The sequence below is a fragment of the Lissotriton helveticus genome, chromosome 2_1 (assembly GCF_964261635.1).
Source record: "Lissotriton helveticus chromosome 2_1, aLisHel1.1, whole genome shotgun sequence".
NCBI lineage: Eukaryota > Metazoa > Chordata > Amphibia > Caudata > Salamandridae > Lissotriton > Lissotriton helveticus.
Genome location: NC_136059.1, coordinates 607,818,382 through 607,845,938, shown reverse-complemented (window position 1 = coordinate 607,845,938; position 27,557 = coordinate 607,818,382). Strand labels below are relative to the sequence as shown.

General features: G+C 49.3%; 1 protein-coding gene across 2 annotated transcripts in view; it reads right to left on the bottom strand.

Moving 5' to 3' along the window:
• The window catches only part of RASGRF2 (Ras protein specific guanine nucleotide releasing factor 2), a 1,720,695-nt gene extending 1,694,800 nt beyond the window's left edge, over nucleotides 1-25,895 (bottom strand). For both annotated transcript variants that reach the window (XM_078675315.1, XM_078675317.1), the window contains exon 1: nucleotides 24,162-25,895. In XM_078675315.1, coding sequence (XP_078531441.1) covers nucleotides 24,162-24,431 — 270 coding nt within the window. In that variant the 5' untranslated portion in view covers nucleotides 24,432-25,895. The remainder of the gene's footprint in view (nucleotides 1-24,161) is intronic.
• Between the last annotated feature and the right edge of the window lie 1,662 nt (nucleotides 25,896-27,557).

Below are 27,557 nucleotides of genomic sequence, written 5' to 3'. Positions count from 1 at the left end.
ATCCACCCCAGACCCAGGACCCTGAGGGAAAGAAGGTAACACCACCTCAAGGGAGCGGTTGACAACCAAAGTGACCTTGAGCAGGAATTTAAGATCCAGGCGTAACACAAGACTATCCGGCAGGACCCACAAGAATGGCTGTTAATGCAGAAAACAGCCCAGCTCCCTATCCGACCAACAGAGAAGAAGGCCACCAGAAACACCACCTTCATGGTGAGGAACTTTAAATCCACAGAACCCAGGGGTTCAAAGGGAGCATACTGAGGGGCCCATAACACCAACGGAAGATCCCAGGAAGGAGCCAGCCAAATCGCCATAGGACGTTGCAAAAAGCAACTCTGAAGCAAACGGACCACCAACTGGACCAGCCCCTCAACAAAGGACTGCGGAAAGCCTGCAAAGCCACCCACTGAGCCCGCAGAGTAGAGGGGGCCAGGCCCAGGGAAAACCTGTCAGCCAGGAACTCGAGCACCCTCGAGAGATCCACAGACACAGGGTCAACACCCTTAGACACACCACAGAGAAAAGGAACTCCAATGGTGGGAATAAAAAGAAGAGTAGCCGGACGGTGAGAGCCCTGAAGCACTCCATCACCTCGAGGAGCAACCCTGCGCCAGCAGGCTCTTCCTCTCAAGAGCCAGGCCTGAAGATGAAACCGACGCAGCACCCCCTACGGAAGTAGAGGTAAGGGGTATTGATGATCTGGAATCGCCCAGCACTCCCAGATGGCCATCTCCCTCAGAAGAGGAAACAAAGGGTGGCGAACACAGCTAGGCACCACCAAGAGAACAAACGCCTACTCCTCGCGAATCTTGCATAGGAATGTTGAATCAAGAGAACCAGGGGAAAAGCATACAGAAGAGAGTCCTGCTAATGGAACAACAATGCACCCAGCTGTCGCACCCCTGGGCACAGGGGAAGAGTGCAGAAGCGAGGCAGGTGAGCATTGAACTCGTCCGCAAACAAATCCACCGTCGGGCACCCAAACTGGATCTGCAGCAGATGTCCCACCACAGGTCTCCTAAGTGATCGCTAAGGCGGCACATACCTCAAATTTCTCCCCCTGCTGGTGAAGAAAACCTGCATTAATTGCTCAAGAATCTCCTGTGTTAGGATATCGCCAAAAAGGGTGTCGGGTGACACCGAAATGTCAAACAGCTACTGAAGGAACTTCTAGCTGTCTTCGTTCTCAGGCTGTCGCTTTCTTATTGTACTGATGAAGACCCGCTCCAGATGCAAATAATTCTGCACTAACATCTAGGGTCGAAACGCCGACGTTACTCTTGTCAATCCGTCCATCATAAGTCACAACACAAAGGAAAAAGAAAATAATACGATTGTTGTGACTAATGTTTCATAAAAATGGACTGATGAAAACCTATGTTTTTCTATAATTGTAAATACGTCATTCTCACTTATTCATGTATAGCACAGTTATCACCTGTCACTATTAGTCACCAAATATTTCACCCTGTATGTGATTGTATGTCATTTCTGTCCCTGACAGCCACTTTTAACAAAATTGATTGTTACATATAAAATTTCTAGAAGAAATACTTTTCAAAATTGAGTATTGGTGTCCTTACAGTTCATACCATAAATGTTGACTGAGTGAATTATATAAAGAATAATTATATTCACAATATAGCAAAGAAATTGACTCGCATCATCTTTCAGCATGGCGCCGGCTTTTATGATTCCTGTTTCTATGCGTCCACTCAACTACAAACCAAAAACACATGGGTCAAAGACATTGTCCTTTAGAACGCCAATAGCTCTAACGATCACAAATGTGAGAGCTATTGCATTGCAAATGCTTGTTTTTTTATTTTACAGGCCCTGTCCGTGAACAGGACAAGCGTTGAAATATTTCCATTTTACAAATGCTAACGAGGGATGCAGGAATAGAGATCTTCTGTCCCGTGCAGGCCCCCGTTCCTGCATTCACAGACATTCACAAGGATTCAAACAGAGAATCCTACCTCATCAATATAAACTGAGCAGGGATTCTTCAAATGTTCTCAAATTACACTTTTGCACTGGAGCCGATTAGACCATCCATGGAAATAAATATCTCAAAGTCGGTTGACAGGTACTGCACAAAAATAGCACCTGGGAAACAAAATAAGCATAGCACATGGACCCCTGAGAGCTATGAGGTATCCTGTTTTCACAAAAATCCCCATGAGTGCACTTGGAAATGTATGAATATTGAAAAATGTAAAAAAAAATTACATGGCGACAGTAGAAAACAAAACCTAAAAACCTGTCTCTGAAAACCCCATGAAATTGTGAGTGGTGGTGTCCGCCCGCATGCTTGGAAGAACATAAATGACACACTTGGGTGTTAGTAGACTGATGTAGGCCAAAAGGATTGTTCCATTAGTTCTAAGACTTTTCACAACAAAATTCATACTAATTGTAGAAAAACTGCTCTATTTTTTAGCTTTTAGATAACACTCCTTAGTGTTCTCACAGAGCAATTTGTCTTAAATCTGAAAACCAAAGCATCTCCAACCTTGCCTTCCTCTCCAAAGCCCTGGAAAAATGTGCCCTCCTACCACTGGACAAACACATTGATACGTTTAACCTGCTCGACCCCCTTCAATCTGGCTTCCGCAAAGGGTGCAGCACGGAAACCACACTTCTCAACATAGTTGATGATATTCACCTAGCCCTGGATAAGGGTGATACCCACCTACTCATCCTTCTTGACCTTTCCGTGGCATTTGACACTGTTTACCACCCAACCCTACTAAGCACACTCAAAAACCGCTTCGGCCTCAGTGGCACTGTCCTTAACTGGTTCACTTCCTACTTTCAACATAGAACACAACAAATTAAAATTCAAAACTGCCTCTCTAATCCAACCTCTGTCTCCCTTGGCATCCCTCAAGGATCCATCATCTCTCCCGCTCTCTTTAACCTCTTTGTGGAACCCCTTACCCGGATACTTAAACAAGAAAAAATCAACTACCACCTATATGCTGATGACACTCAATTGTACTATAAAATTAAATCCCATGCGGATATCCTACACCTTAACTCAGCTTTAACCAAGATCCAAACCTGGTTCCACATCAATCATCTGAAACTCAACCCTAAAAAAACTGAGATCATCCTCTTCTCTCCCAAAAACAACTCTCTCCCAATCCAATCATGGATCGCCGATCTTAATGCGCTAAACTGCTCTCTCTCCCTAGCAGATTTGGTTAAATCAATAGGAATCACTGTCAACAATAAACTCACACTTAACTCCCACATCAAGAACTCTGCAAAAAGGGCTCTCTTCACTCTCCGCCATCTCAAATAAATCAAACCTTTTATCCCAGCTGAAGACTTCAAATTAATTATCCAGTCTCTTGTACTATCCAAAATAAACTATGGTAATGCCCTTCTCTCCAGCACCCCCAAAATCCACCTGGCCCCCTTCAAATCCGTTCTCAACCTACCCCGCCAGGTTAACAACAAACTGTAAACGCATGGACCACATCTCCACTGCCCTCAAGTCCCAAAAGTGGCTCCCCATTGAAGGCAGATCATCCTACAAAATTGCCTGCATTACCCACAAAGTCCTTTACCAGAAAACCCCATTCTACCTCTCCAATAAACTTAAGCTGGCTGTGTCCGAACACTGAGAAGCTCCAACACTCTCCTTCTCATTCGCCCCCACTCAAAAAAGCTGCCTCCAAATCCCGCTCCTTCTCAGGTAAGGCCCCAACCATTTGGAATGCCCTACCCAAAGACCTTCGATGCAACCCCTCCTACCCCAGATTCAAAAAAGACCTGAAAATTCATCTACTCGCCACATTCTGGGGAAACTAATTCCCTGATCTCCTTCCTGACAACCTCTCCTCCTCCCTCCTTAGACTTCTCCCCCTTCCCTCATTTCACCCCTCCCATTTTCCTTTAGTCTCCTCCCTTCCCGTTACCTCCCACTACCTACTATGTCCTTTGAATCCTCCCTGACATTCTATAAATGTTCCTATCTTCAATTACATTCAGGCTCCTGCAACTTGCTATCCTATCTCTACCTATCTGTGCCTTTTATCATTATGGTTTTGACTATATTATACCTGTATTTTGTATTGGTTCTAACACCTGTATAACTCGTATGTGGTCAACTACTATGATTGTTTGTTATTATGTAATGCCATTGCTGATGTAGAGTGCTCTGATACCCTCGGGTGGAGCTAGCGCAATATAAAACCTTCAAAATAAAAAAATATATAAATAAAAAATCTATTGTACGCGAAAGAAACAAGTAAAACAGCAAAACAGTCAAACAGGTTGTACAGTAAGATTAGGGCAGTAACTTTCCTCTTTACTGAAGTACTGTCTTGTAATTCATTTGAGCCCGCGTGTGCTTGTGAATAATGTAAACACAAGTATTTCATTTTTTTATTTCATAAACTTTGCTTCATTGTTGAAATATGAAAAGCTGTGGAGAGATACTCTTATAAGCTAAAGAGGCTATTAACGTGCCTGCCATCCAGCAATATCCTTAATATTTATGCATAGTAAATGGCTGATGTAAGGTTTTCCACTGAACATCACCTGTTATGGTTCACGAAACAGGTCATGTGTGTCTTGTTGAAACACCAGCTGGCTGTGGCTGGGTACTGGCTGCTGAGGTGGAATGAAACCCTGCTTCAGAAATGTTGCCAGTCTGAAATCAACTTCTGCCTTCCTCACTGGAGTTTTATGCTAGTAACCAGCCAAGAGTTAAGCCTACAAAGGTTACACCGAGTCCAAGTCTTCCTCGCCACTGCCCGACAGCTTTGAAGGAGAACATGCGCTTTCCAAATAGTCCTGATATGTTCTGTTCAGGGAGGCTCAGCCTCGCCCACAAGACAGGCACCCATATTTAGTATCCTTTAATCTGCAATTGTGCAACGCTAAGTGGTGCATCATAATGCATAGAAGGGCAAACAATTGTGTCTATCAATTTTCTAATACAAAAATGAATTATCAGTGAAACGTTATACATGTGCAGCGCTAAAATAATTTTACATCGCTTAGAGTAAAGTGCCCCGTCAATAATTTATACAGAGGGGACACATTACGGGTGGAACGGCGCAAACTCTCTAGGATCTGACGCAAAGGCAGACCTACTAAGCTAGCATGACCTGGCTTTGCATCAAATCCTTAAACCAAAAGAAACCAGGTGCAAACAAAGGGCACACAGAATACTGAGTGATTTTCCGATGGATAAAGTGTTATTTGTGCAAAATCATGCGTGTTACGCAGCTTACGCATGTGCAGTTTTCATGGCATTGGAATTTGTACTTTAGAGTGTTCCTGGAGTTAAAATCATATGCTAGAGACTGCTACCTTGGCTTTGCACGATAGAGTAATACTTACAATCGCATTAAACATGCTTTTTTTGCATGTGCGACACTTCAGATCTTTTTAATATTGTTTATGCAACACAGAAGTTCACGTTCTTAAGCAGCACTTAGTTACCCGAACCTTAGAAAATCTGGGCCAGAAGGATAAATACAGTCCAACATAAAATATTCTTCTGTCCTTTAACCCCCATCCCTGGCTGGCTCATCCCAGTCTTGCCATGTTAAAAGCCATCCGTACCCTGAGGTGGACCAAGACCTCCTCAACCCGCCTGTGCTGGAGACCTGTACATGTGGGAAGGAACTCTCTAAGTCCAGAGGAAAACCTGGACTCAGAAAATGGAGCTCCTTGATGGAAATCACTACATTCCTGTGTGAATCCAAAGATCGTTGAATCAAACCTGAACCCTCATGCCTATCCATGAACCTCTGCATCCTCAGTTAGATACAGATAGTAAGTAGAACTGTAGAACCAGAACTAGTGAGAACATCCTCTGCACCCCGGAAAAGATGAAGGAGGGACAACCCCGAGCTGTACCAGCAGGCATCCCTGAAGCAAGGGAGGAAAGGCAGAATTCCAAACAAATTCTCCCACTGGCAGGGAGACTTACCATAAAACTGAATATTAAAGAAATGGACAGAGCATATTGTTTCAAGGCTTGTGTCCAGCTCTACTGTGAGTACTCGCTCAAATGAGAAAAGAGGATGGAACAATAGCAAAGACTGGAAGACAGTTTTAAGGACTACTTTGCCCTGTCCAGTCTACAAAGAAGCACACATAAGGATCCTGACAAACACTACTACGTGCTAAAGTCAGGGCTTGGTGGTCTACATACTGCACAGAGGGTGATAGTCACACTGCAGGCAGGGACCGCTACCAGAAACTGAAAGCCAGACCTGATCACCCTGTAGCATCTGACAGGTCAGTCCCTTGGCCTAGAAAAGGAACTGCTCCTTAAGTACCAACAGCAGACAGAAGACCATAAACGTGGACTGGGGCACCCATTTTAGGGATCTGTGTTTGACCTTGTACATAAAGATGCAAACCCCAGCCGGTGGACTCAGCATTTCATCCTTCCAAGGTAGATAAACTATTACTTGTGGATTGTCAATACCTTTCTTATGTCATGCCTTTGGTGATTATATGCGACTCTATGACTGTAAAGTGTATTGAACCCTTGAAACCAAAGAAGCTCTGCAGTACACATATGCAACTCTCATTGTGACATTCGTTGATTCTCAAAAACCCTTCATATGTCATGCTTTTGTTGATTATATGCTATTCTCGACTGTAAAGCGCTCTGTTACCTCTGGGTCTTGACAGCGCTATATAAAACTTCTAAAATAAATAAAATAAAAAATAAAAAAGTATCATTGAGTTCAGTGGCAATGCAGGTTAGCTCCTCAGCACCATGATTAGTTACAAATACGTGTTATTTAAAGCTAACGCGTAAGGCCATACTAGGGGTTTTCAGTGGGTACTCCCAATGACCCTGGCCTCCTCGTCTATTAAAACTTGGAATACTGGAGAGCTCCCTCGGTGCTAACAACACAACAGATACATATGTTCTTCTTTTCAGAGGTGTGTTGGGCTGGGGTCACCACCTTTCACTAGGAAATGTAATAGCGCGGGCTGCAGGTGGGGGTCTGGGCCAATCACTGCGCATTGGTCCTGGATGCATAGCACGCTTGATGTCTGCTGAGATTGCCTCCAAAACGCTTCGAATAATGAAACGGATTCATAAATGGATGTGCTTGCACAGAGGGAGAGGACCCGGGGCTCAGCGGACGTGGAGTGGAGTGGAGGGTTTGGATGTTGTGGCGGTTGGCCCCACACCCCCGCCATTAGCGGCCATGTTTGATGGAAGCCTGCCTTTCATACCCTTTCCACTTTTGTGATCTCGATGACTTCGGCTGGGGACAGGTTCTGCGATGCGCAGCATTCAAATTCTCTGAGAAAAGGAGCTCATTGAACTGTACAAATGGAGAGCGCCGTCAGTGCTAAAAAGTCAAATAATTGGATTCTGTTAATCTGTGGGGACACGAGATGTAATGCTGCATTTAATTTTGCTAAGTGGGAGGAAGAGCGTTTTAGAGAGTGGATAAGGGGGGCTTGGGGGGGGGCAGCCGACCCCTGGGAGGTCCCCCCCCCCGGGCTGTTTGGGAGGGTCGGGTGGGGGCCATTTTGAAGCAGGCCAGGGGTTTGGGCTTCTTTTGGGCTATTTTTGGTTGTGGAGGAAGCCCAGCCTATAAAGGGCTTGGGCTCCTCCCCCCGGCCACCATTTTAGGCTTAGGTGACCTGGTGGCCGGGTGTTAGAATAGCGAGTTTTTGTGTGAATTTTTGTGCGTCATAGTCAGGTTTGTGGTCAAAGAATCTTAAGCGGATTATTTCAATGGCAGGCGAAGATTATCGCGTCCTTGAGGCGATCCGCCTCCTTAGCGAGGCGGGCCGCTTGGATCTGGTGATTGGGGAGCGGCAGGTCGAGCAGCCGCGTCCCCAACGTCGTGCATCGGCGGGAGTGTCCGCCGTGGTGGCGGCGTGTGTGTCGCCCAAACGTCGACGGAATGAGTCGGTAAGTGAGCGGGGCCGCTCTCGTTCTCGCAGAGCGGCCCCGGCGGTGAAGGGGCAGCGGGGGAGGGGTGCGGGGAGCTCGGAGCCCAGCGCTGCAGGGTGTGTCACAGGGGAGCTGGCGAGTGAGGGCCTCAGGCGGGCGGAGCCGGTTTCAGTACCGGTGTCTGCACTCCGGGAGCGGGCAATTTCTGCGCCTTCTCAGCAGGGTCGCCGGGCCTCTGGTACACGTGGTGGTACTCGGCGCTATGCCTCTACCTCGGCAGTGGCGCTTGGTGACGTCGCTGTGGGGGGAGGGGCGGAGGCATTTTCAGAGCGCGACGCGCTGTTTTTTATGCCTAGGCAGAGCGTGTCTGTCAGACCGGAGCCTGATTCTGTGGTTTCTTGTCAGGAGGGGCTTATGCAGGATGTGTCACTAGCGCCGGGGGTGTCTAGGGGAGGGCTTTCCTTCAATAACCCTGGGCCTCATGCAGTTTCTTTTACGTCTGCTCAGGAGGTTGGTTTTTCTTTGGAAGAAGGTGGTGGGGCAGGTTACAGTAGGGTGCCTTTTAGCCCTTTATTGTTTTCCCCCCCTTTATCTGTTAGAGGGGAAGTTTTTTCGGTTTGCAGTGGTTCTGTGGGGGAGGGTGAGTGGGCGCAGACTGGGGGTCATGAGGTTTCTCCCAATTTGCGACCAGGTGTAAGTGGTGGTGATTTTGTTTTTCCTCAGGTTTCTTCTGTTTCTGGGCCTGCAGATGAGGGGATGGTGGGATCCTCTACAGTGGGGGGTGATGGGGGTGGGGCTTCTTCGGGGGTTAGGGTTCGGTCTTTTGAGGGTCTGGATGTGTTTCCCTCTTGGGCTGAGGGGCTGCGTGATGCAACGCGGTTTGGTACTGGGGTAGCTCATGGTGAGGTGGGTTCGAGGTCTGGCGTGGTGCATTTCCCGGGACTACAGGTTGGCGGCCTGAATAGGGTGTCAGGTCTTTCGGAGGGGGCGCCACAGGACGGCGTGGCATTGGGTTCTCAGGTTCCGGGTACGGCGTCAGAGTTAATTCTGGCTTTGTTTGACGGCAGCAGTGATGAGGAAGTTTGTGCCCCTTCTCCCCCTCCGCTTCGTTTGAGCGCGGCTCTTAAGAGTAAGCGGCAGGTTCCAGTTGATTTTCAGGGGGGTAGTCAGGTTTTTGGTAGGGTAACTGGGGACGTGTTCCCAGCGGCTGGTTCTTTAGGCAGTTTGGACCCTGGCACATCAGTCCGGCCTTTTTCTTTTCAGGATAGGGAGCAGTCGGGAGCAGCGGACTTGGTAGGGCGGAAGGCAGCCCATTTGCGCCAAGGTGAAAAGAGGGTGGAGCCTTGCGCGGCACGTCCCGTCACAACGAGGGATCCCGTCGTGGCCACTACAAGCAGGTTAAGCGCGACCTCAGTGGCCCCAACGAGGGATGTCGGCGCAGCTGGTTTTAGCAGGTCACGTGCGATCTCACTGGCTCCACCGAGGGATTACAGCGCAGTTTCCAAGAGCAGGTCCGGCGCGACTGCTTTGGCTCCGCAAGGTCTTCAGAATTTCTTGCCGGTGACAGGTGTTGGGATTGGTAATGATGGTGGGGCATACAGGCGGGTACAGTCTGCCTCCCCGCCTCGCTCTCATGTCAGGGTTGGTAAGGCCCGTGATCGTTCACTGACCCTTGAAGAGGTCCGGAAGGAAGTGGTGTTACCTGCCCCCTCTCAGTTGGATGAATCGTTAATTCTTGACTATGATGAGGATAGCCCTGAGGAGGGCGAAGTGCGGGATACTGTGTCTAAGGGGGGGCAGTCTCATGTGTCTCTTAGTTCTTTACAGGCACCGGTGGTGCGTGGGAGAGCGGAACGGTCCAGGCCACGAGCGCTCGGCCCCTCAGTGAGGGCTCCTCGGACGGCAGATGATGTTTCCCATGTGGAGTGGAGAACGGAGCCAAGTCAGCCTCCTTTGTTACGTCCAGGTGAGAAGGTGCAGCCTCAGGTTCAAATGGTGTCTGTGGGGTCTGGGGAAGATTTAGTCTCCACGGGGTCTGGGGGTAGGTTATACAAGGGTCGCTATGTAAAAGACCAGGGTGTGGGTACCGATGGGGTTGACAAGGGGGTGGCGGCTAAAGTGGACAGTGGGACTTCTACTGTCGGAACTGACACAGGTAAGGTTGTCCATAGTAAGGAGTTGAAAATCAAGAAGTTGCCCTATATGGGCGTCACTAAGCCGTTGGGAGCTCATCTAATGTTGAGCACTAAGGAGAAAATTTGGAATGGTGAGTTTGTGGAACTCCTAAAGTTGTTACATAGGGAAGTACGTGCTAAAGAGGGTTCCAAGGAAGAGGAATACGAATTGGCTAAGCGGCCTAAAGTCCCCCTGACCATCGAAAATTGGACGGCGGCGTTTTTAATATACGCCAGTGTATACTGTGAGAAGTTTCCTGAGCGCTGCGTTTCGTTGTTCAAATACATGGATGTGATTCGTAAAGCTCAAATCACTAGAAATGACTTTGCTTGGGCACAGTATGATGAGGAGTTTAGGGCCCGTATGGCTTGGGACCCTGAGGCGAAGTGGGGGGAACTAGACACAGACCTTTGGCAACACACCATGGGTGCGGCTTCTAGTGGTAAAACGATCTTTACAGCCAGTGGTTTGCCGTTACTTTACCGCCCCTTTCAAGCGCGACCCACCCGGGGAGGGGTGGGGTCAGGTACATCAGCACAGGCTAATGTTGGGACCTGCTGGGACTTCAATCGAGGGACATGCACTAGAGAGTTTTGTAAGTTCCGTCATGAATGTTCACAGTGTGGGAAAAAGAGCCACCCGCTTTCTAGATGTTGGGGACTCAGACCTCCGGGTGGGCAACAGTGGTCACAGCAGGGTTCCACACATCAGGCCACTTCACAGACACCTCAGGCTTCCAGGGGAGGGAGAGGTTCATCAGGTGTTGGGCCCAAAGGCTCGTACGCCGGTTAATGTGCTCCATTTGTCTGAGGCGCTACACGGGTATGGGTCTGCTGAGCTGAGAGAGTTTCTGGTGTCTGGTTTCAGAGATGGTTTTCATCTGGGTTATGTGGGGCCTCGTGTGAGGAGGTGGTCAAAGAATCTTAAGTCGGCAGATGAACATAAGGATATAGTCCAGGAGAAGTTGAACAAGGAGGTGTGTGAAGGCAGAATGGCAGGTCCTTTTGATGATTGGCCTCTGGAAGAGTTAATTATTTCACCAATTGGGGTAGTTCCCAAGAAAGACCCGGGGCAATTTCGGCTTATCCAACACTTGTCGTGGCCTGAGGGTAGTTCTGTGAATGACTTTATTGATGATGAAGCAGCTTCTGTTTCATACTCTTCCGTCGATGTGGCCATGTCTTTGGTAGTGGCTGCGGGCCCTTCGGCTCTAATGGCAAAATGCGATATTAAATCCGCATTTCGACTGCTTCCAGTCCATCCTGAAGATTGGCCTCTTCTGGGTATCCAATTCCTTGGGAAGTGGTACGTGGATAAAGCACTGCCAATGGGCTGTTCCATGTCATGTGCGTTGTTTGAAACGTTCAGTACGTTCTTACAATGGTACTTCACACAGCAATCTGGTCACACTTTGGTTACTCACTATCTAGACGATTTCTTTTTTGTGGGTGCTGCCGATTCTTTAGACTGCCAGAATGCGTTGGTTCAGTTCCAGTCCCTTATGGTTCATTTGGGTGTTCCTTTGGCTCCGGAGAAGACCATGGGTCCTTGCGCGACCATGTCTTTTTTGGGCATTGAACTTGACTCTCAGTCCATGCAGGCTCGTTTACCCCTGGATAAGAAAAGGAACATGTTGGAGTTGGTTGAACAAATGTTGCCTAAAAAGAAAGTCATGGTGCGGGAAGTGCAGGTCTTACTGGGTCACCTTAATTTTGCATGTCGGGTGGTCAGGGCGGGCAGGACTTTCTGTAGGCGACTGGGCAGGGCTCTGTCTGGTCGTTACTTGCCACATCATCGGGTTCGGCTGTCGGCGGGTGTCAAGGAGGATTTGCGTATGTGGGTCACCTTTCTGCATTCTTTTAATGGAGTTCCTCTACATAGGGAAGTGGATTGGATGTGGGATGTGCAGATCTTTTCTGATGCGGCTGGTAGTGATGGTTTTGGACTGTATTGGCAAGGGAGGTGGTGTGCTCAGCGGTGGCCCGATGCTTGGAGGAATGGTGGCCGGAGCATTGCCTTTTTTGAACTGTTCCCGGTTGTTGTGGCAGTAACGTTGTGGGGCCAGGATTTGGCTCACAAGAAGGTTCTTTTTAGGATTGACAATTTGGCTGTGGTTCAGGTGATCAATAGACAATCTGCCAAGGACGTGCAAGTTCTGAAGCTGCTCAGGGTCTTTGTGTTAGGATGCCTTAGATTTGATATTTGCTTTAGGGCACTACACATTCCTGGTGTGGACAATGACATTGCGGATGCTTTGTCTCGTTCACAGTGGGAGAGATTCCGTGGGCTGGCTTTGGAGGCAGACGAGACGCCGACTCCCATGCCGGAACATCTGTGGACGGTAGGCAACACAGGGTCTTTCAGCTGGTGGTAGGGTCCTTAGCGACTTCCACAAGAACAGCGTATGAGTTGGCATGGAAAGAATTTTTGGCTTCTGGAGCTGTCAAAAGGGACCTGTCGTGGCAAAGATCAGAGGATGTGGTTCAGTTTATGTTGGGTTTGATGGACAGGGGTTTATCCAGAGTTACTATTGCTGGGAAGTTGGCGGGTGTTTCCTTTATGGGTAAATTGTTCTGGGGTTACTCACCATCTGCGGGGGAATTGGGCAGGAGAATGTTAGAAGGGTGGGCTCGGGAGCGGGGTGGTGTTCCGGCGGTGAGGTCTCCTTTGTCTTGGCAGAGGCTGGCTAGTGTGGTGTCGGTTTTGCCGGAAGTGTGTAGAGACAGGGCTGAAGCTTGCCTGTTTGCCACCTTGATGGTCTGGATGTTTTTTGGCGCCTTTAGGGTGTCCGAGTTGTTGGGTAATCGGTGTTCCAAGGGAGTTCTGTGGGGTGATGTTAGTTTGTCTGTTAGAGGTGTTCATATTTGGCTTTCTCATTCCAAAACGGATCAGAGAAATAAAGGCAAGGGTATTTGGTTGGAAGCTGTTTCTTCCGTGGAGACTTGCCCTTTGCGCTGGGCGCGCTGCTGGTGGGAGCTTTCGGGTGGTGTTTTAGAACATAACGTTTTTCAACACTTGGATGGTTCTGTGGTCACTACATACCAACTGCGCATGGTGTTGCGAAAAGCGCTGCGTCATCTTGGCTTGGATGAGTCTCGTTATGGCACACATTCTTTTCGAATTGGAGCTGCCACTGAGGCTTTTCACAGGGGTTGGTCACGGGAGGACATTATGCATTTGGGGCGCTGGACTTCAAACTGTTTTCAGCGCTATGTCCGAGGTACGGTTGGGGATGCGCCTGCGTCTTCTTCTGTTTTGCCTTTCTGATGCTTCTTTTTCTTGCAGGTTCTGTGGCTGGTCCTCGTTCCGCTGTCCTGACGATATGGATTGTGGGGCACTCCTTCGTTAAGAGAGCTCAGCTTCAAGCTCGATTGAGTTACTTTGGTGCTATGCTTGGCTTTAATGAACGTTTATTTAATGTTGTTTGGAAGGGACGGGGGGGTATGTTGTGGAAGGATCTTATTCCGGCTCTTAACTCGTGGTTGGTGGGAGGGGTTTGTCCGGATATTTTGGTTTTACATCTTGGAGAGAATGACCTGTGTTCAGTTAAGGGTGTTGTTCTTCTGCGGACCATCAAAAAGGATCTTTCTTTGTTACACCAGCAATGGGCTGGGTGCCACGTCCTGTGGACTGAGTTGATCCCAAGGAGGTGCTGGCGCAATGCATTAAAGCCTAAAGCTATTGACAAGTCCCGCAGGAAGATTAATCTTGAGGTGTCTCGGTTTTGTCGGGACTTGGGGTTTGGCCGGATTGTTCATAGTGACATTCGGTATGATGCTGTGCCTTTTTTCCACAGTGACGGGGTTCATTTATCCCGGATGGGGATGGACTTGTATCTTTTGGAGATTCGAGAGGTTTTGTCCCGCTGTTTGACGGTCAGGAATGCGTTGGTTTAAAGTACGCGTTTGCCCCTCGTTTTCACAGGTTTTGTTGGCTGTTTGGGGGGGCAGAAAGGTGGGTTTCGTTGTCCTCTCCCACTGCTTTCTGGGTGGCGGATTATTTTGAATTGCCAATTTTGGGCACGAGGGGAGTTGAGATTTTGGAATGTAGATTTTGTCAGGGGAAGTTGTGCAGGTGGAATTCGGGTTTGGAGGCATAGGCTGGGGGATCTGGTCGGGCTTTGGCTGTAAGTGGGGTTTTGAGATATGGTTTTGGGGCCTGTTGAAGTTATAAGGTTGTAATGGGGCTGTTGTATGGTTTTAATATGTGATGGGGTATGTACGGGTGGGGGCGGGTTTGACTGAGGGTGAGGGGCGGGGGTGGGTGTTTTGGGGGTTGGAAAAACAATTCAAACAATTGGTAAAGTTTTAGATTGTTAGGCGTTTGCCGAGGATTCGTTGTGTAAATGTGCACCTGTTTCATTAAAGCGGCCTTTTCCACACTGTACTTGGTTTCTTGGTCTGCTCACTCCCCCCCACCCCTCCCTCCCAAGGGGGGCTTGGGGGGGGGCAGCCGACCCCTGGGAGGTCCCCCCCCCCGGGCTGTTTGGGAGGGTCGGGTGGGGGCCATTTTGAAGCAGGCCAGGGGTTTGGGCTTCTTTTGGGCTATTTTTGGTTGTGGAGGAAGCCCAGCCTATAAAGGGCTTGGGCTCCTCCCCCCGGCCACCATTTTAGGCTTAGGTGACCTGGTGGCCGGGTGTTAGAATAGCGAGTTTTTGTCCCTCCCTCCCTCCCTTATAGTTTTTTCCTCCTTTGTCTTGGTTGCATCTCATGGGTTTTTTGCTGATGCTGGCTATTTTGCCCCCTCTTTTTTCCTTTTGTTGGGCGCAGCTTTTTGGTACAGGTGGACATGGTGGTTTTTTGTTATTGTTCTGTCCTTGTCGCTTGGAACAGGTGCGGTGCGGATTATTTTGAATTGCCAATTTTGGGCACGAGGGGAGTTGAGATTTTGGAATGTAGATTTTGTCAGGGGAAGTTGTGCAGGTGGAATTCGGGTTTGGAGGCATAGGCTGGGGGATCTGGTCGGGCTTTGGCTGTAAGTGGGGTTTTGAGATATGGTTTTGGGGCCTGTTGAAGTTATAAGGTTGTAATGGGGCTGTTGTATGGTTTTAATATGTGATGGGGTATGTACGGGTGGGGGCGGGTTTGACTGAGGGTGAGGGGCGGGGGTGGGTGTTTTGGGGGTTGGAAAAACAATTCAAACAATTGGTAAAGTTTTAGATTGTTAGGCGTTTGCCGAGGATTCGTTGTGTAAATGTGCACCTGTTTCATTAAAGCGGCCTTTTCCACACTCTACTTGGTTTCTTGGTCTGCTCACTCCCCCCCACCCCTCCCTCCCAAAGAACGAATAATCTTGGTGGCTTTCACGAGAGCACAAAGGCCCCCCGCCGACGGCCTTCCCCGCAGTGTCCTCCCCCCACCCCCACCTGCAGCCCCCCTGCCCCAGACCCCCCTCCTGCACCGCGCAGTGGCCGGCACGCGCTGCTCTCACGCGGACACCCAGTCCTATCTCTGACGAGCAGATGGCAGATACGAAAGGGCCCCGGCTGAACATGTGCCGGATTTTAACTGGGTTTAAAGTTCACAATCACCGCCCGTTACATCCTTTACGTATGTCCTGGTCATTTTATATTATTTTATCAGTTCTTGGAAGGCCGCAGAAGTGATGTGAACTTCAAACTCCAGATGTAGTGAAAGGGAGGTAAATCCGATAATCTACGAGATTATATGAAATATTTCCCTGGAAAGTGGGCTGCCTTTTGTGGTATTTTCTGCCTTGTCTTATCGCAGTGTCATTCTGTAAATACCAGGCCTGCAGGGGCGAGCTGTGCCCTTTGAAACAGAGCTTGACGTCTGCGGATTGAGCTGTACCCACCAACCAGCTAAATACCGAAGAAGGGGGCATGCAGGCGCAGTTCGGCCTATGAATACACCGATATCCTAATTTCTCATTTAGCATTTCCCCTGCAAATTATTCACACAAGCATTAAAATTGGTGTTTTGTTCTTAAAGAGTAATTGTATCATGGCTACTAAGTAGGATAGATTTTTATGAATATTTACTTGACACCTGTGCCTTTATGTTTCCTACCCTAGTCCTCTTGACATAAAAAAAATCATAAAATCTGGGACGTGGTTAATATTGACACATTTCTTTATTTACATAACTTCATTCATATTGATGTATGTACTTTTATATATTTTAAAACAGAACTTATGTTGCCCAGTGCCATAGCTTCCAGTTGGTGGACCTGAAATACTATGAATGCTTATAGAGTGTCTCTACACAGTGGCTGCTGTTTGATGTGAAGATTTAAAGTAAAGAGGACATCTTTAGCATTTTAAAATACATTTCAAAACATTTATTTTACAACGTGTGTGTACTCCACTCAGTGTCAACATGCAGTGATTAAAACATACTACGTGCTATGACAAGAATGATGCAGCTCCTAGAAGGCAGATGGACAATGTAAAATGTAGTACTGTCTTCAATATGCCACAAGGCCCAACAGAACATACTAGCAGAACTGATTACATAACCCCAGCATAGCTCGGGTATGCTTAGAGCTGGCTATGACGTGACTTATAAGGCCATAAGGTAATAATAAATAACAAATACAAACTTCCAAAAGAATGCATTTGATAGAACGCCTCAGAAATATCCAACAAAGATAAACCATCTATTTACTTACAACGGAATCCCATGAATCATGACACCCCACAAACTGAAATCCAACACAGAACTCCTAACACACATCCTACACGGAGCAAATGTGATTTACAATGTGCAATTACAGTATCCAACAGCACCACCCCCTTAGGATTACTACAGGCAGATATGTCACCACCCACTGGGCAATTGACATGTCCTTGGCTCTTAAACACCAGTCATACCTCACAGATCAATTAGAGCCTGAACGAAACACATCACCACAAGCTGAAACTGAGTCTGGCCTGTGATGGAAACCAGGATACCACAAGGAAAGTCACTGCACTGCCAAAGATGCTGCTAGGCCATACCAAGGGGAGAATGTATGCAATACAGATGCCAATATCCAACTGAACATTTATCACCTTCACACTGCCCCAAGGGTCTCTTGGCGTGACATGACAAAACAGAGCTTATTGTGGCCTCACACTCAATCCAGAGACCCTTTAAGGCCTCTCCAGTTAACCCAAGATATATGTCTCCACTTTCCTCTATTCAGATATTCTGTAACAAGTGCTAAAGCACCCGCCTCGCACACGTGCACTATATATATATATATATATATATATATATATATATATATATATATATATATATATATATATATATATATATATATATATATATATATTATTTTTTTTCTTTTAAATCAGCAGTGCTGCGGTCACTGGAGCCTGCCTGGTAAGCCGGCCGAGGCCCAGGGTCATAGGACTGCAGCTCCTCTCTCTGTACTTCGGTAATCCCCGGCAGCAGATTGCTGGCGAGCATCCCATGCAGATCTTTAAGCAGCTTCTGCCCGTGTGCCAGCCTTCATGTGCCCGCATGTATTTGCATTCAAGCACCCCATGCCGCCGATGAGCCGCATCGGCGTGCCTGACACTTTGCACTCGCAAAAGCCACAGCAATTGCCCCCGGCTTGCAGTTCGCTGCAGTGCCCCCCGCAAAGTTAGAAACTGCAAGATGTTGGTAGTGGAGGTCCTCTGGGGATCATCCTTCGGCTCCAGAATTTAGGAGTATGAGCCACAGGAGGGCTGGTGTCCATCAGAGCGAGACTCAGAAGTGGTGTGTCTCCAGCTTCCGGCACGTGTGTCTCCCTGCCTGTCCGAGCGTGTGTCAGAGCCTGACTGTGGAATCCACGGCCGTCACTTTTCACCTGGACCCTCACCTGGCATGGACGGCTAAGCACCAAAATGGCAGCGCTGGAGATGTGACATCACCGGACGTGACGGCATGTCACCGTTGACAAACATGATATCACATGAAGCCATGTCAGTGAGGTCTGATGAAGTGACAGGAAGTGATAGATATTGTGCCCTCTGCAGGTGCCTCCAGGGAGGGCTTCTTTAATCTAAGCATGGTTTGTGCAGATTACTAAACAGAAACATTGTAGTGATCGGTATGATCTCCGTGGAAGTGCATTTCTTGATCATGCGATCCTGGTACATTTCGCACTGGGCTTCTGGTAGAACAATCCTGGAGATGGAGATTATTTAAGAATGGTAAGACGAACCTACGCATGTCATTGACCCAGAATATAGCGCGAATGTGCAACAGGAAGGATCTTTGGTGGATGTAAAGGCAGGCTCGTTATCGTCTGCAGTGAAATGTAGCACATATGTGTGGTGGTGGTAGTACAGCAGTTTGCTTAGAAAAAAAGGCAGCATATTGTTAATCGATGTACATAAAACCACCAAACGCAGATACCGTGGCTGGTCGCCATCTGAACTGCCATCCTGTGCAACAATAACTCTGTAGCTGCGTGAGTAAACCGAGAACTTGCTGCTCCTTCCTGCCTGGTCCCACTCTCGGCTCCAGTCTGGGCCACACACACTGAGAGAACGTGGGCCTCTGCCGCGCTCCAGCCCACCTGGAGGGGCGGGATGACTGTTCGAGCCCCTGGAGGAGGGTACGTCTCCTCGCACGACACTGCCTCTTGGGTTAGTCCTTGCTAGCGGTGGACGCGGGCACTGCAGCGAGGGAAGTACGAGAAGGGCAGGAATCTGCCTCCCCCTGTAAACCTCGAGAGAACAAGGGACTTTCGGATCTAAAAAGTGCATTGAGGGTTAACAGGGTGCGTCTGGATCATTCTTTCACTGTCAGGGTCGAAACCTACCAAGCGCTTTGACTCCCACCCGTGCACGTGCAGGGTCCAGTCCAGTTAAGTCCTGTTCCACAATCTAACCACAGGGCTCGTCCACCTGTGGAAGCAGAGGCTGGGTTTGGAGCCTGAACCTCTACTTAACAATACTGGCCTGTTTGGCTCAAGGGAGTAGGTAAACGCTGGGTTGTGAAAGATGGAGTCGTTTCTGCTCACGTTTCCACTACTTTCTTCTCCTGTGAGGTGTATCTGTGCCCAGGCCTTTAATAATAGTATCAGCAGGTCCCACGCTAGCCCATTTCACATCATTTACCTATTTCTCAGCATCTCTGCCATGGATGTCTCCATCCTGCCCTTCTCTGGCTACTCCCCTCCCACCACCAGCAGTGGTGTGGCGCACACCGCTCCCCTCTGCCTCTGGGCTCTGGGTACGGTCATGCTCTCTGTGTCGCTGTCTATATATTTTAGTTTAGACTATAGTTAGAACGTGCACTCCCGTCACGAGCACCTCTGCCTCCATCACACTGCTAGGCGCTGCCTCAGAGACAAGGTGAGAACACCTCTCTGGTCCCTCGCACACGACTCCAAACACTTCCCACAGAGGATCATCCTATCAAGGGCGCACTCCTCCGCAGCAAAGCATGCCACCGTCAATGATGCTTCGGGGCCCCTCACGGAGGTATGCAATGCCCCATAAATGCCACAATCCTACTCCTTTCTGCGTTTGAATGCATAGTATATACAGAATTATTATGTATTCCTGCCAGAAGTCAGAAGGCTGATCCGCGCTTCTTTGGTGCTGCCAATATCTTCGCCAGGGCCCTTGGTTGCGTTTGGAGCATATTGGTGCACAGGCAGTGGAGGCGCGAGCAGCCCTGCCTCGGTGTGTGCAAGGAAGCGACAGTGCATACATGTTCTGCAGACCGCCTGTGCATCAGTGTGCATGTGCACCATGGAAGGGTGTAAATCGCATCAGCTGAGGAGGAGTACCGAACTTCCTCGCCCAGGTCCTTTCATACCTCTCTTTCTCTGAGGGTACAGGCTCCTTTCCTCGCCTCAGAGGCGTAGTTAACAGTAGTGCAACAGGTGTAGTGGCACCCTACCCGGAGCCGAAGAACTCACTTATCCCCAATGAATTGCTGTTTATTGAAAAAAACGGGGCCTGAGGACAAACTCTATTTATATATATTTTGGCCTTCGCCACCCTTGCTCCGCCGCGGCCTCTTCGCTCTGTGCCCGCATCAAACCGCATCTTCAACCACGCCCTCTCCAGCCGGAAGCCGAGGGGCTTTCATTGAGTGTGACTTTTAAAGTGCCCCAGCTAGCGTGGGCTGTGGCTGCTGTCTGCGCCCTCTCTGCGCTGCCTGAGAACCGGCGGCGAGTGGCTGAACCCTCAGTGCACGGGAGCACACGGGGTCAGCCTGAGCCTGGTGTCCGCACACTCCCCCGGGCGTCACTCTTCATCATTCCCACGTGTTAATATGGGAAGTCAGTGCACTGCACCCCCCGTTCAGTCGTTCTGTGGTAAGTTCACCACCTCAGCCAGACCACACACGAGTCACAGCCACAGCGAGTCCACGGCCGGTGCCCTGGGCAGGCAGCCACCCCCCTCGTGAATGAACACGCAGCGCTGCTCAGATACGGTGGGGGGTGCGGGAGGGACCCGCCTGGTGACAAACACTGATGCAGCACCGCTTCAATAAAGCACCGCTTTGATTCGTGCGCTTACATGCAGAGCTTTCAGCACAGAGGTCGATGCTGTGCGCTTTCTGCACGCTATAGATCGGTTGTCTGGTGAACCAGTGAGGTGAGCACACATAAACTCAGTTAAACCGGAAACAGCTACACGCTTTAGGGAACGAGTGAAAGATTCCAGCGATAAATGGCGCTGTAAGGCCGCGTGGAAGGCTTTGGCGGAATTCGGTAAAGCGCCTTACTTTAAGACAGCAGGGACATGGCTCTCGGCGCTTCACCGCAAAGGGCATGTATACGGACCCTAGAGCTAGGAAAGGAGAGCAGCGTTCGCGAGAGGGGGTTGAACCATGGTTAGGGCATATGGATACTCATTATTTGACGCATTTAACAGGGTGAGGCGAAAACACAGACGAAATGTGTATTTTATGTACAGCTCCTCCTCTGGCATAAAGGACCGCGAGGAAATTGGACCATGGAGTCCGAATCTCTAAACTTAAAGACAACTACAATGCATCATCCCATGGGTTGCCCGGAAAGAGATCCCCGATTTTTTTTTTGTAAATAGAAGTTTACACAAAAGTGACCCACATTCAAGATTTGTGACTAGGAATCATCCACTGGCGTTTCCACAAAATCAACAAAAACACAACGTGGAAGGAGGGTCTAGAGGGGAAAAGTTTAAAGACCTATGTTGCACCCTATCCCCTAATCTAACTGGAAAAAACACAAAAGGGGGTGCTGATGGTCTAAAAAGGCTAAAGTTTGTCTGCTTTCTAGAGTGTGGTGTGTGTAGACACTAGTCAGTGTGAGGAAAAGAAACCCATCAGCCCACCTGTTGGCGGAGCTTCATCATCTGGTATTTTTCTGTAAACTGTTATCTACTAGGTTCCTCACTTGTGGAATCGTGAGGGAACCCTAGTATCAGATCCACCAGTGATGGAAAGCCAACAAGCTATGGTACTTGGCGCTGTATGGAAAAAGTTGCAGTGCTCAAAAAACTATGTGAAACGTGTTAATAGTACAGAAAAGTTAAGTTTAAGATTGACTATCATGGTGCCAAAATGCAGACTTTATTAGGGGGGTCACCATAATAACAAGGTTAAAAGCAGAGTGTGGATAGTGGGTAAACAGATATTACTATCAGTTGATGGAATAAACTGCTCGACATGTTTCAACCAATCATGGCTTTCTTCAGGACCTATTGATATAACACTACTGCAACTGTGAGGACAAAGTATTATATTCGCCCAAAACAGAAAACAAAAATACCATGCAAAGAAAATGGCCTACCATATGTTGAGTACTAGATGGTAGGTTAATGAAGTCATGGTAAGAAGAATTCTCTCCCAAATTCTGCTAGGGAAGGCCTCACCTCGCCTGGCACTTGCTCAGGTTAAGAGGCCCCGCTCTGTCCGTCGGTACCTCAGGCTGCCCTCTGAGCCAAGGGGAAGGTACCTCAACATATGGTAGGCCATTTTCTTTGCATGGTATTTTTGTTTTCTGTTTTGGGCGAATATAATACTTTGTCCTCACAGTTGCAGTAGTGTTATATCAATAGGTCCTGAAGAAAGCCATGATTGGTTGAAACATGTCGACCAGTTTATTCCATCAACTGATAGTAATATCTGTTTACACACTATCCACACTCTGCTTTTAACCTTGTTATTATGGTGACCCCCCCTAATAAAGTCTGTATTTTGGCACCATGATAGTCAATCTTAAACTTCACTTTTCTTTACTATTAACACATTTCACATAGTTTTTTGAGCACTGCAACTTTTTCCATACAGCACCAAGTACCATAGCTTGTTGGCTTTCCATCACTGGTGGATCTGATACTAGGGTTCCCTCACGATTCCACAAGTGAGGAACCTAGTAGATACCAGTTTACAGAAAAATCCCAGATGATGAAGCTCCACCAACAGGTGGGCTGATGGGTTTCTTTTCCTCACACTGACTAGTGTCTACACACCACACTCTAGAAAGCAGACAAACTTTAGCCTTTTTAGACCATCAGCACCCCCTTTTGTGTTGTTTCCACAAAATCACCTTCATCCGCAAGACAGCAGAACAAAAAGTTGACAGGTTTGAAGAAGACAGGCAGAAACGTCCAGAAGCGTGCTTTGGGGTTGCCTTTGGGAGCGGAGGTTCCTAGTGCAGAACGAATCTTGTGAGCAGGATTAGTGTCAGAAATGTGGGCTGGATTTGAGAGGAGATATGGTGAGAGACGTTGGCTGCACACGAGTGAGTATTATATGATTGAGTGTGATGGGCTACTTGTGAGTGAGGATAGGTTGCCTGTGAGTGTGGATAGGTAAGTCGTATTAGTGAGTCGACTGCAAGTGAGTTGGGTGAGCTGACAGTGAGTGAAGACAATGTGAGGGTGGGTGAAGTGTAGTGCCACAAGTGAGAATAGAGTGAGGCCGAAAGGGGCAGGCTAATTGTAGGGAGGGTGTCAGAATGAGCGGGATTGACTGCATATGAGCGGAACGTGTAAGCGGTTACGTGTTGAGTAAGGTGAGAGAGATAGAGTGGGCGGGGCGGGGCGGGGCGCTGCCTCTGAGTGAAAACGGTGGGCGCAAGAGGTGGCTGTGATGTATGTGAATGAAAATAGGGAAAGGGTGAGTTGGGTAGACTTCATCTGCGTAAGGACTGTGTGAGGGTGAGTTTGAGTCCAACTTCGAGTACAGATGGTGTGAGGATGAGTGGGGTGTCTTGTGAGTGTGCGTAATGTAAGAGTGCTGGGTTCCCACAATACTAGTGTGTGAGTGAGCTGTAAGTGGGTTGAGTGTGCTACTTGTGAGTGAGTTTGCGCATGAGCATGGTTTAAGAGTTAGAGGGGTAAACTACTTTCAGTGAGAACAGGGTGGGGAGTGAGCTGTGTGCTAATGGGTTGCGGGAGAGCTGCCCGAAGACGAGTGAAATGTGATGGAGCAGGGTGTCAGTTGCCTATGAGTGAAAAGAGTGTGAGGGTAAAGAGTGAGACGAGTGGCCCACGCTGGGGTGAGGGTGGACTGCTGCTGAGTGATTTATTTATGTATTTATTTATTTAATGCGATTTTCTATAGCGCGAAAATTACTTGAAGGTGTCAGAGCGCTTTACAAAAGAACCAGTTGCGATACATAAGGATTTAGGATTACATGAGTTACATAAAAGACACAAACAGGGAAAAAAATGCAAATGCACAAGTTGTAAAGTCACACAGGGATGAGATACAAATAGAAAAAAATGCAAATGTACAAGTTGTAAAGTCACTCAAGGAAGAGATACAGATGGATAAACTCTAAGAATCACATAGGAATGGTAGTGAGTACAAAGGTCTACTACATATACTAGTGGTTAGAGTTATCTCTATATACATATATATATACAAATAGTAGATTAGGTCAGAGGGTTAGAGAGCGAGCTGCCTCTGAGTGGTAGAAGTGTGGGGCGCGACCACCACCGGGAACAGTGCGCCAGCACCGTAGGAATGAGCTGGGAGACTAATGTGACTGACAGCAATATGAAAAGGACTCGGTGACCTGAGGATAGAGAAGTGAACTTTCCATGACCTGTGTGCCGGGGCAGCGTGAGCTGGAATGTAAACACAGGAGGCTCGAGGGAAAGTGGGCGTGCCCTCCGCCCGCCCTCCGCCCTTACCTGCTTGTCCCCCGCCCCCGCGGGCCCGGGGGTCGGCGCCGGGGCCCTCTCGCAGCTGGCGCCCTCCAGCAGGTAGAGGCCGGCCGGGCGGCCGCTCTGCTCGCTCTCGAAGTAGAAGAGCACGTTCTGGAAGAGGGAGAACCACTTGTCGTGCCAGCGGCCGCCCTCGGCCGTGCGCCGGGCCAGCGGGCCGCGCTTGGAGCCCTCGCGGCGCGCGAGCAGCGACAGGTGCAGCAGGTGGCCCTCGTTGTAGCGCACGCTCTTCTGCATGGCGGCTCCGCGGGGCGCTCAGTCTGCGCGCCCGGCCATGGCGCCGCTGCAGGGGGCGACGGCTCAGGGTCCGCTCTCCCTCCGCTGCACGTCTGTGAGCGGCCTGCCTTCTCGCCCCTCCAGTGAAAAGTGCCTGGAGCTCTGCCTCTGTGCGCTCCTGCCCAGGGTGTCTTCCTCGCCCGAGGTGACTGCTTCTGTGCGCTCTGCAGCGGGTGCCTCTTCCTGCTCCTGCGCACTCCTGCGGCGGGTCCCTCTCACTGAGGCGTCTATCCCTCGGTGCAGTCGTGCGGGGGTGCCTCCCCCGTGGGGTGACTGCCTCAATGCACTTCTGCAGGGATTGCCTTCCCCCGCAGAGGGGGCTGCCTCTGTGCGCTACTGTGGAGGCGGTCTCCCCTCCAGTGGCGGCTCTCGGTCTCAGCGTCTCCCTGGCCCCAGGTGGGTCTAGTTCAGTGCACTCTGTCTGGGGTTCCTTCTGCCTTATGTGCACTGCCGCCGGCGTTGCCTTCGCCCTCACGTGTGACTGTCTCTGTGCATTACTCCCTCTCCTCGGGTGACTCTGTGCGCTACAGTGGAGGGCACCTCGCGGAATCCCTGCCTTCCCCTTTAAGCTTTCCTGCGCAGGGCCCTTCTGCTTGGGTGACGGTGTGCCCCTCGACAATCCTGCGCAGTAGGTGCGGCCCCCTGCTGGGGTGACTTTTTGCCTCGATGCACTTCTGTCGCACAGTCTTCTTCTGCTACCTTCTGGCTCTAGGCGCTATAGCGGAGGGCGCCTCTCATTCCTCGATACGCCCCCGCCTAGCGCTCTCTTTCTCCCTGATCACAGTCACCCTCGCGGTCTCTTTCCACGACCTCAGAGAGCCCGCTCTACTCTCCCTGAGGTGGTCTCTCTGCGCTCCACGAGATGCTCATCCACCTGCAGGCGTCACTCACATGTTCTCCAGCGGATGTCACTTTCCCGTCCTCACTTCCGCGGATAAGAGGTCCCTCGTTCCTCCTACAGGTATTACCCTGCTTCCTCCTGTAGGTGTGGACCCCAGGGGTGTTAGTTAGCCCCCTTTACAGGTGCAGCTCCGGGCACGGGTCCCCCTGCGCGAGTGACTTTTCCTTTTCCTCCTGCAGCTGTGGACAGCGTGCTCACCTCTGACCTGTGGCACGCACGAGCCCCTGTTCTCCCCTTCTCTTTTGCAGGTGTGTCTCCGTGCACTCTGCTTACCCCTGGAGGTGGGACCCCTTGCCCTGTTTTCTCGTGCAGTTGAGACTTCTCGTTCCTGCTGCAGCTGTCACTCCGCTGTACCCCCTCTCGTTCTGCGTGTGGGGCTTCGTGCGCTATCTCTGCTCCTGTCTTCTTCACTTCACGCACTCTCTCCACTTCTGGACAGAGCCCTCTTCCTGCAGGTGCCCCCCGAGCCTTCTGTCCAGTCGGCCCCAAGAGCCAGGCTGCCTTCGGACACGCAGTACAGAGAAAGAAACCACCCGCAGAATAGACAGACAGAAGGCGCGCGTCATGTGGAGCTCAGCGCTAATCCGCTTTGCTGCGGTTTCCCTCGGAGGGCAGAGGCAGGGCGGGATCCGGCTGTACCGGCAGCTCAGCCAGGGCCAGAGCAAGGGGGCGTGGCCACAAACAGGGTGCCTGGCAATCAATCCATCAAGGGGGTCCGCGGACCCACACATTTTCTGAGCTGCCCCCTTCCTTTTATCGTGACAAAGAAATGCAACCCATGCACAGCAATGTCACCCCAGGGGAGCACCCGCCACATTGAGATTTTACTGCATTCTCAGTGGCTTCTCTAGAAAAGAATTTAGGGTAGGGTGAGGCAGGGGCGCAACTAGATGCAAACTTGGGGGGGCGGAGGGGGGTGCTAAGACTCCCAGCCTAGACTGGTCCTAACACCGGTTTCGCACGGTGCAATAGTCTTTTTGGGCTCACCTTCTCCCATTTCCTCCTTCTCCATGAATTCCTCACTACCATTTGCCAACGATTCACCTCATCTCGCTATAGCCCCTTTCTGACCAACATTTCACTTTTTTACAGGGCTGCCCGTAGTTTACTCACACTCGGTTCGGTGATCTGCATGGTACACGTTCTTTGTAGCAGGCATTTTAGCCCTCTGCGCTGTGTGGGTGACAGGAGTGCCCATGTGAGTGCACGGTGAGCAATGCAACAGTGTGAGAGTAGGGCGAGAGGAGTGACTGCAGGGGTGAGTGAGGTGACCATATGAATTTGGGTGTGGACGTAAATGCAGAGTGGGACGAATGAATGTATGGTTAGTGATGGGCTTGTTTGAGTGAGATTGCAGCGTGAGCAGTGAGGGGTACAGGTGAGGGTAGTGTCACATGAGCAGGGTGAGTGGTGTGCTGTGTGACTGCAGGGTGAGGTACAGGGTGAACAGCTCGAGTGCAGAGTGAGCGGTGTGCTCATATGGCCGCAGGTTAAGTGGAGGGAGAACTGTGTGAGTCCATAACGAGTGGCATAAGTGGAGTGTGGTCACTGTGAGTGCAGGATTAGTGGGTGGTGAGAGTGCATGGTGATCAGTATGAGAGCATTGTGATCGTTGTGAGTGCAGGGTGAGCGTGAAAGTGAAGGGCAAGAATGAGGAGTGAGTTTTCTGAATGCAGGGTCCATTCCCAGACACTTGATCAGCATGTTATTGAAGGCTGGCGTGGTGTTTCAGATACAAGTTAAACTATTGCTATTATGGCAATATTCAGGGTCCAAGGATCAAGGGTGGAGGAAATAAATATTGTGCTCATCTGCAACAATCTTCCAGTTTTGTGATGAGGGTTGTCAGCTCATTATATTCATGTCCTAGATGGTACAAAAATAAGCAGGCACCTAAAGCCTATTTTCAGCACATATCTGTGCATACTTGGAACGGATCACTGACAGAATATCGATATTGAAAATATCGAGGTACAAAAATATCGATACAAAAGTATTGTTGTCCAGAATATCAAAGTCCTACCTACATAATGGTAAGTACAAAAATATCGGAAAAAAATATAGTTGTTAAAAATATCGTTTTTTTTTTTAAATGTTTAAAAAATAATATAAAATAAAGGAAATAATACGTATAATTATAAATAACATAGATTTATTAGAAAATAATAAAATAATATAATAGCAAT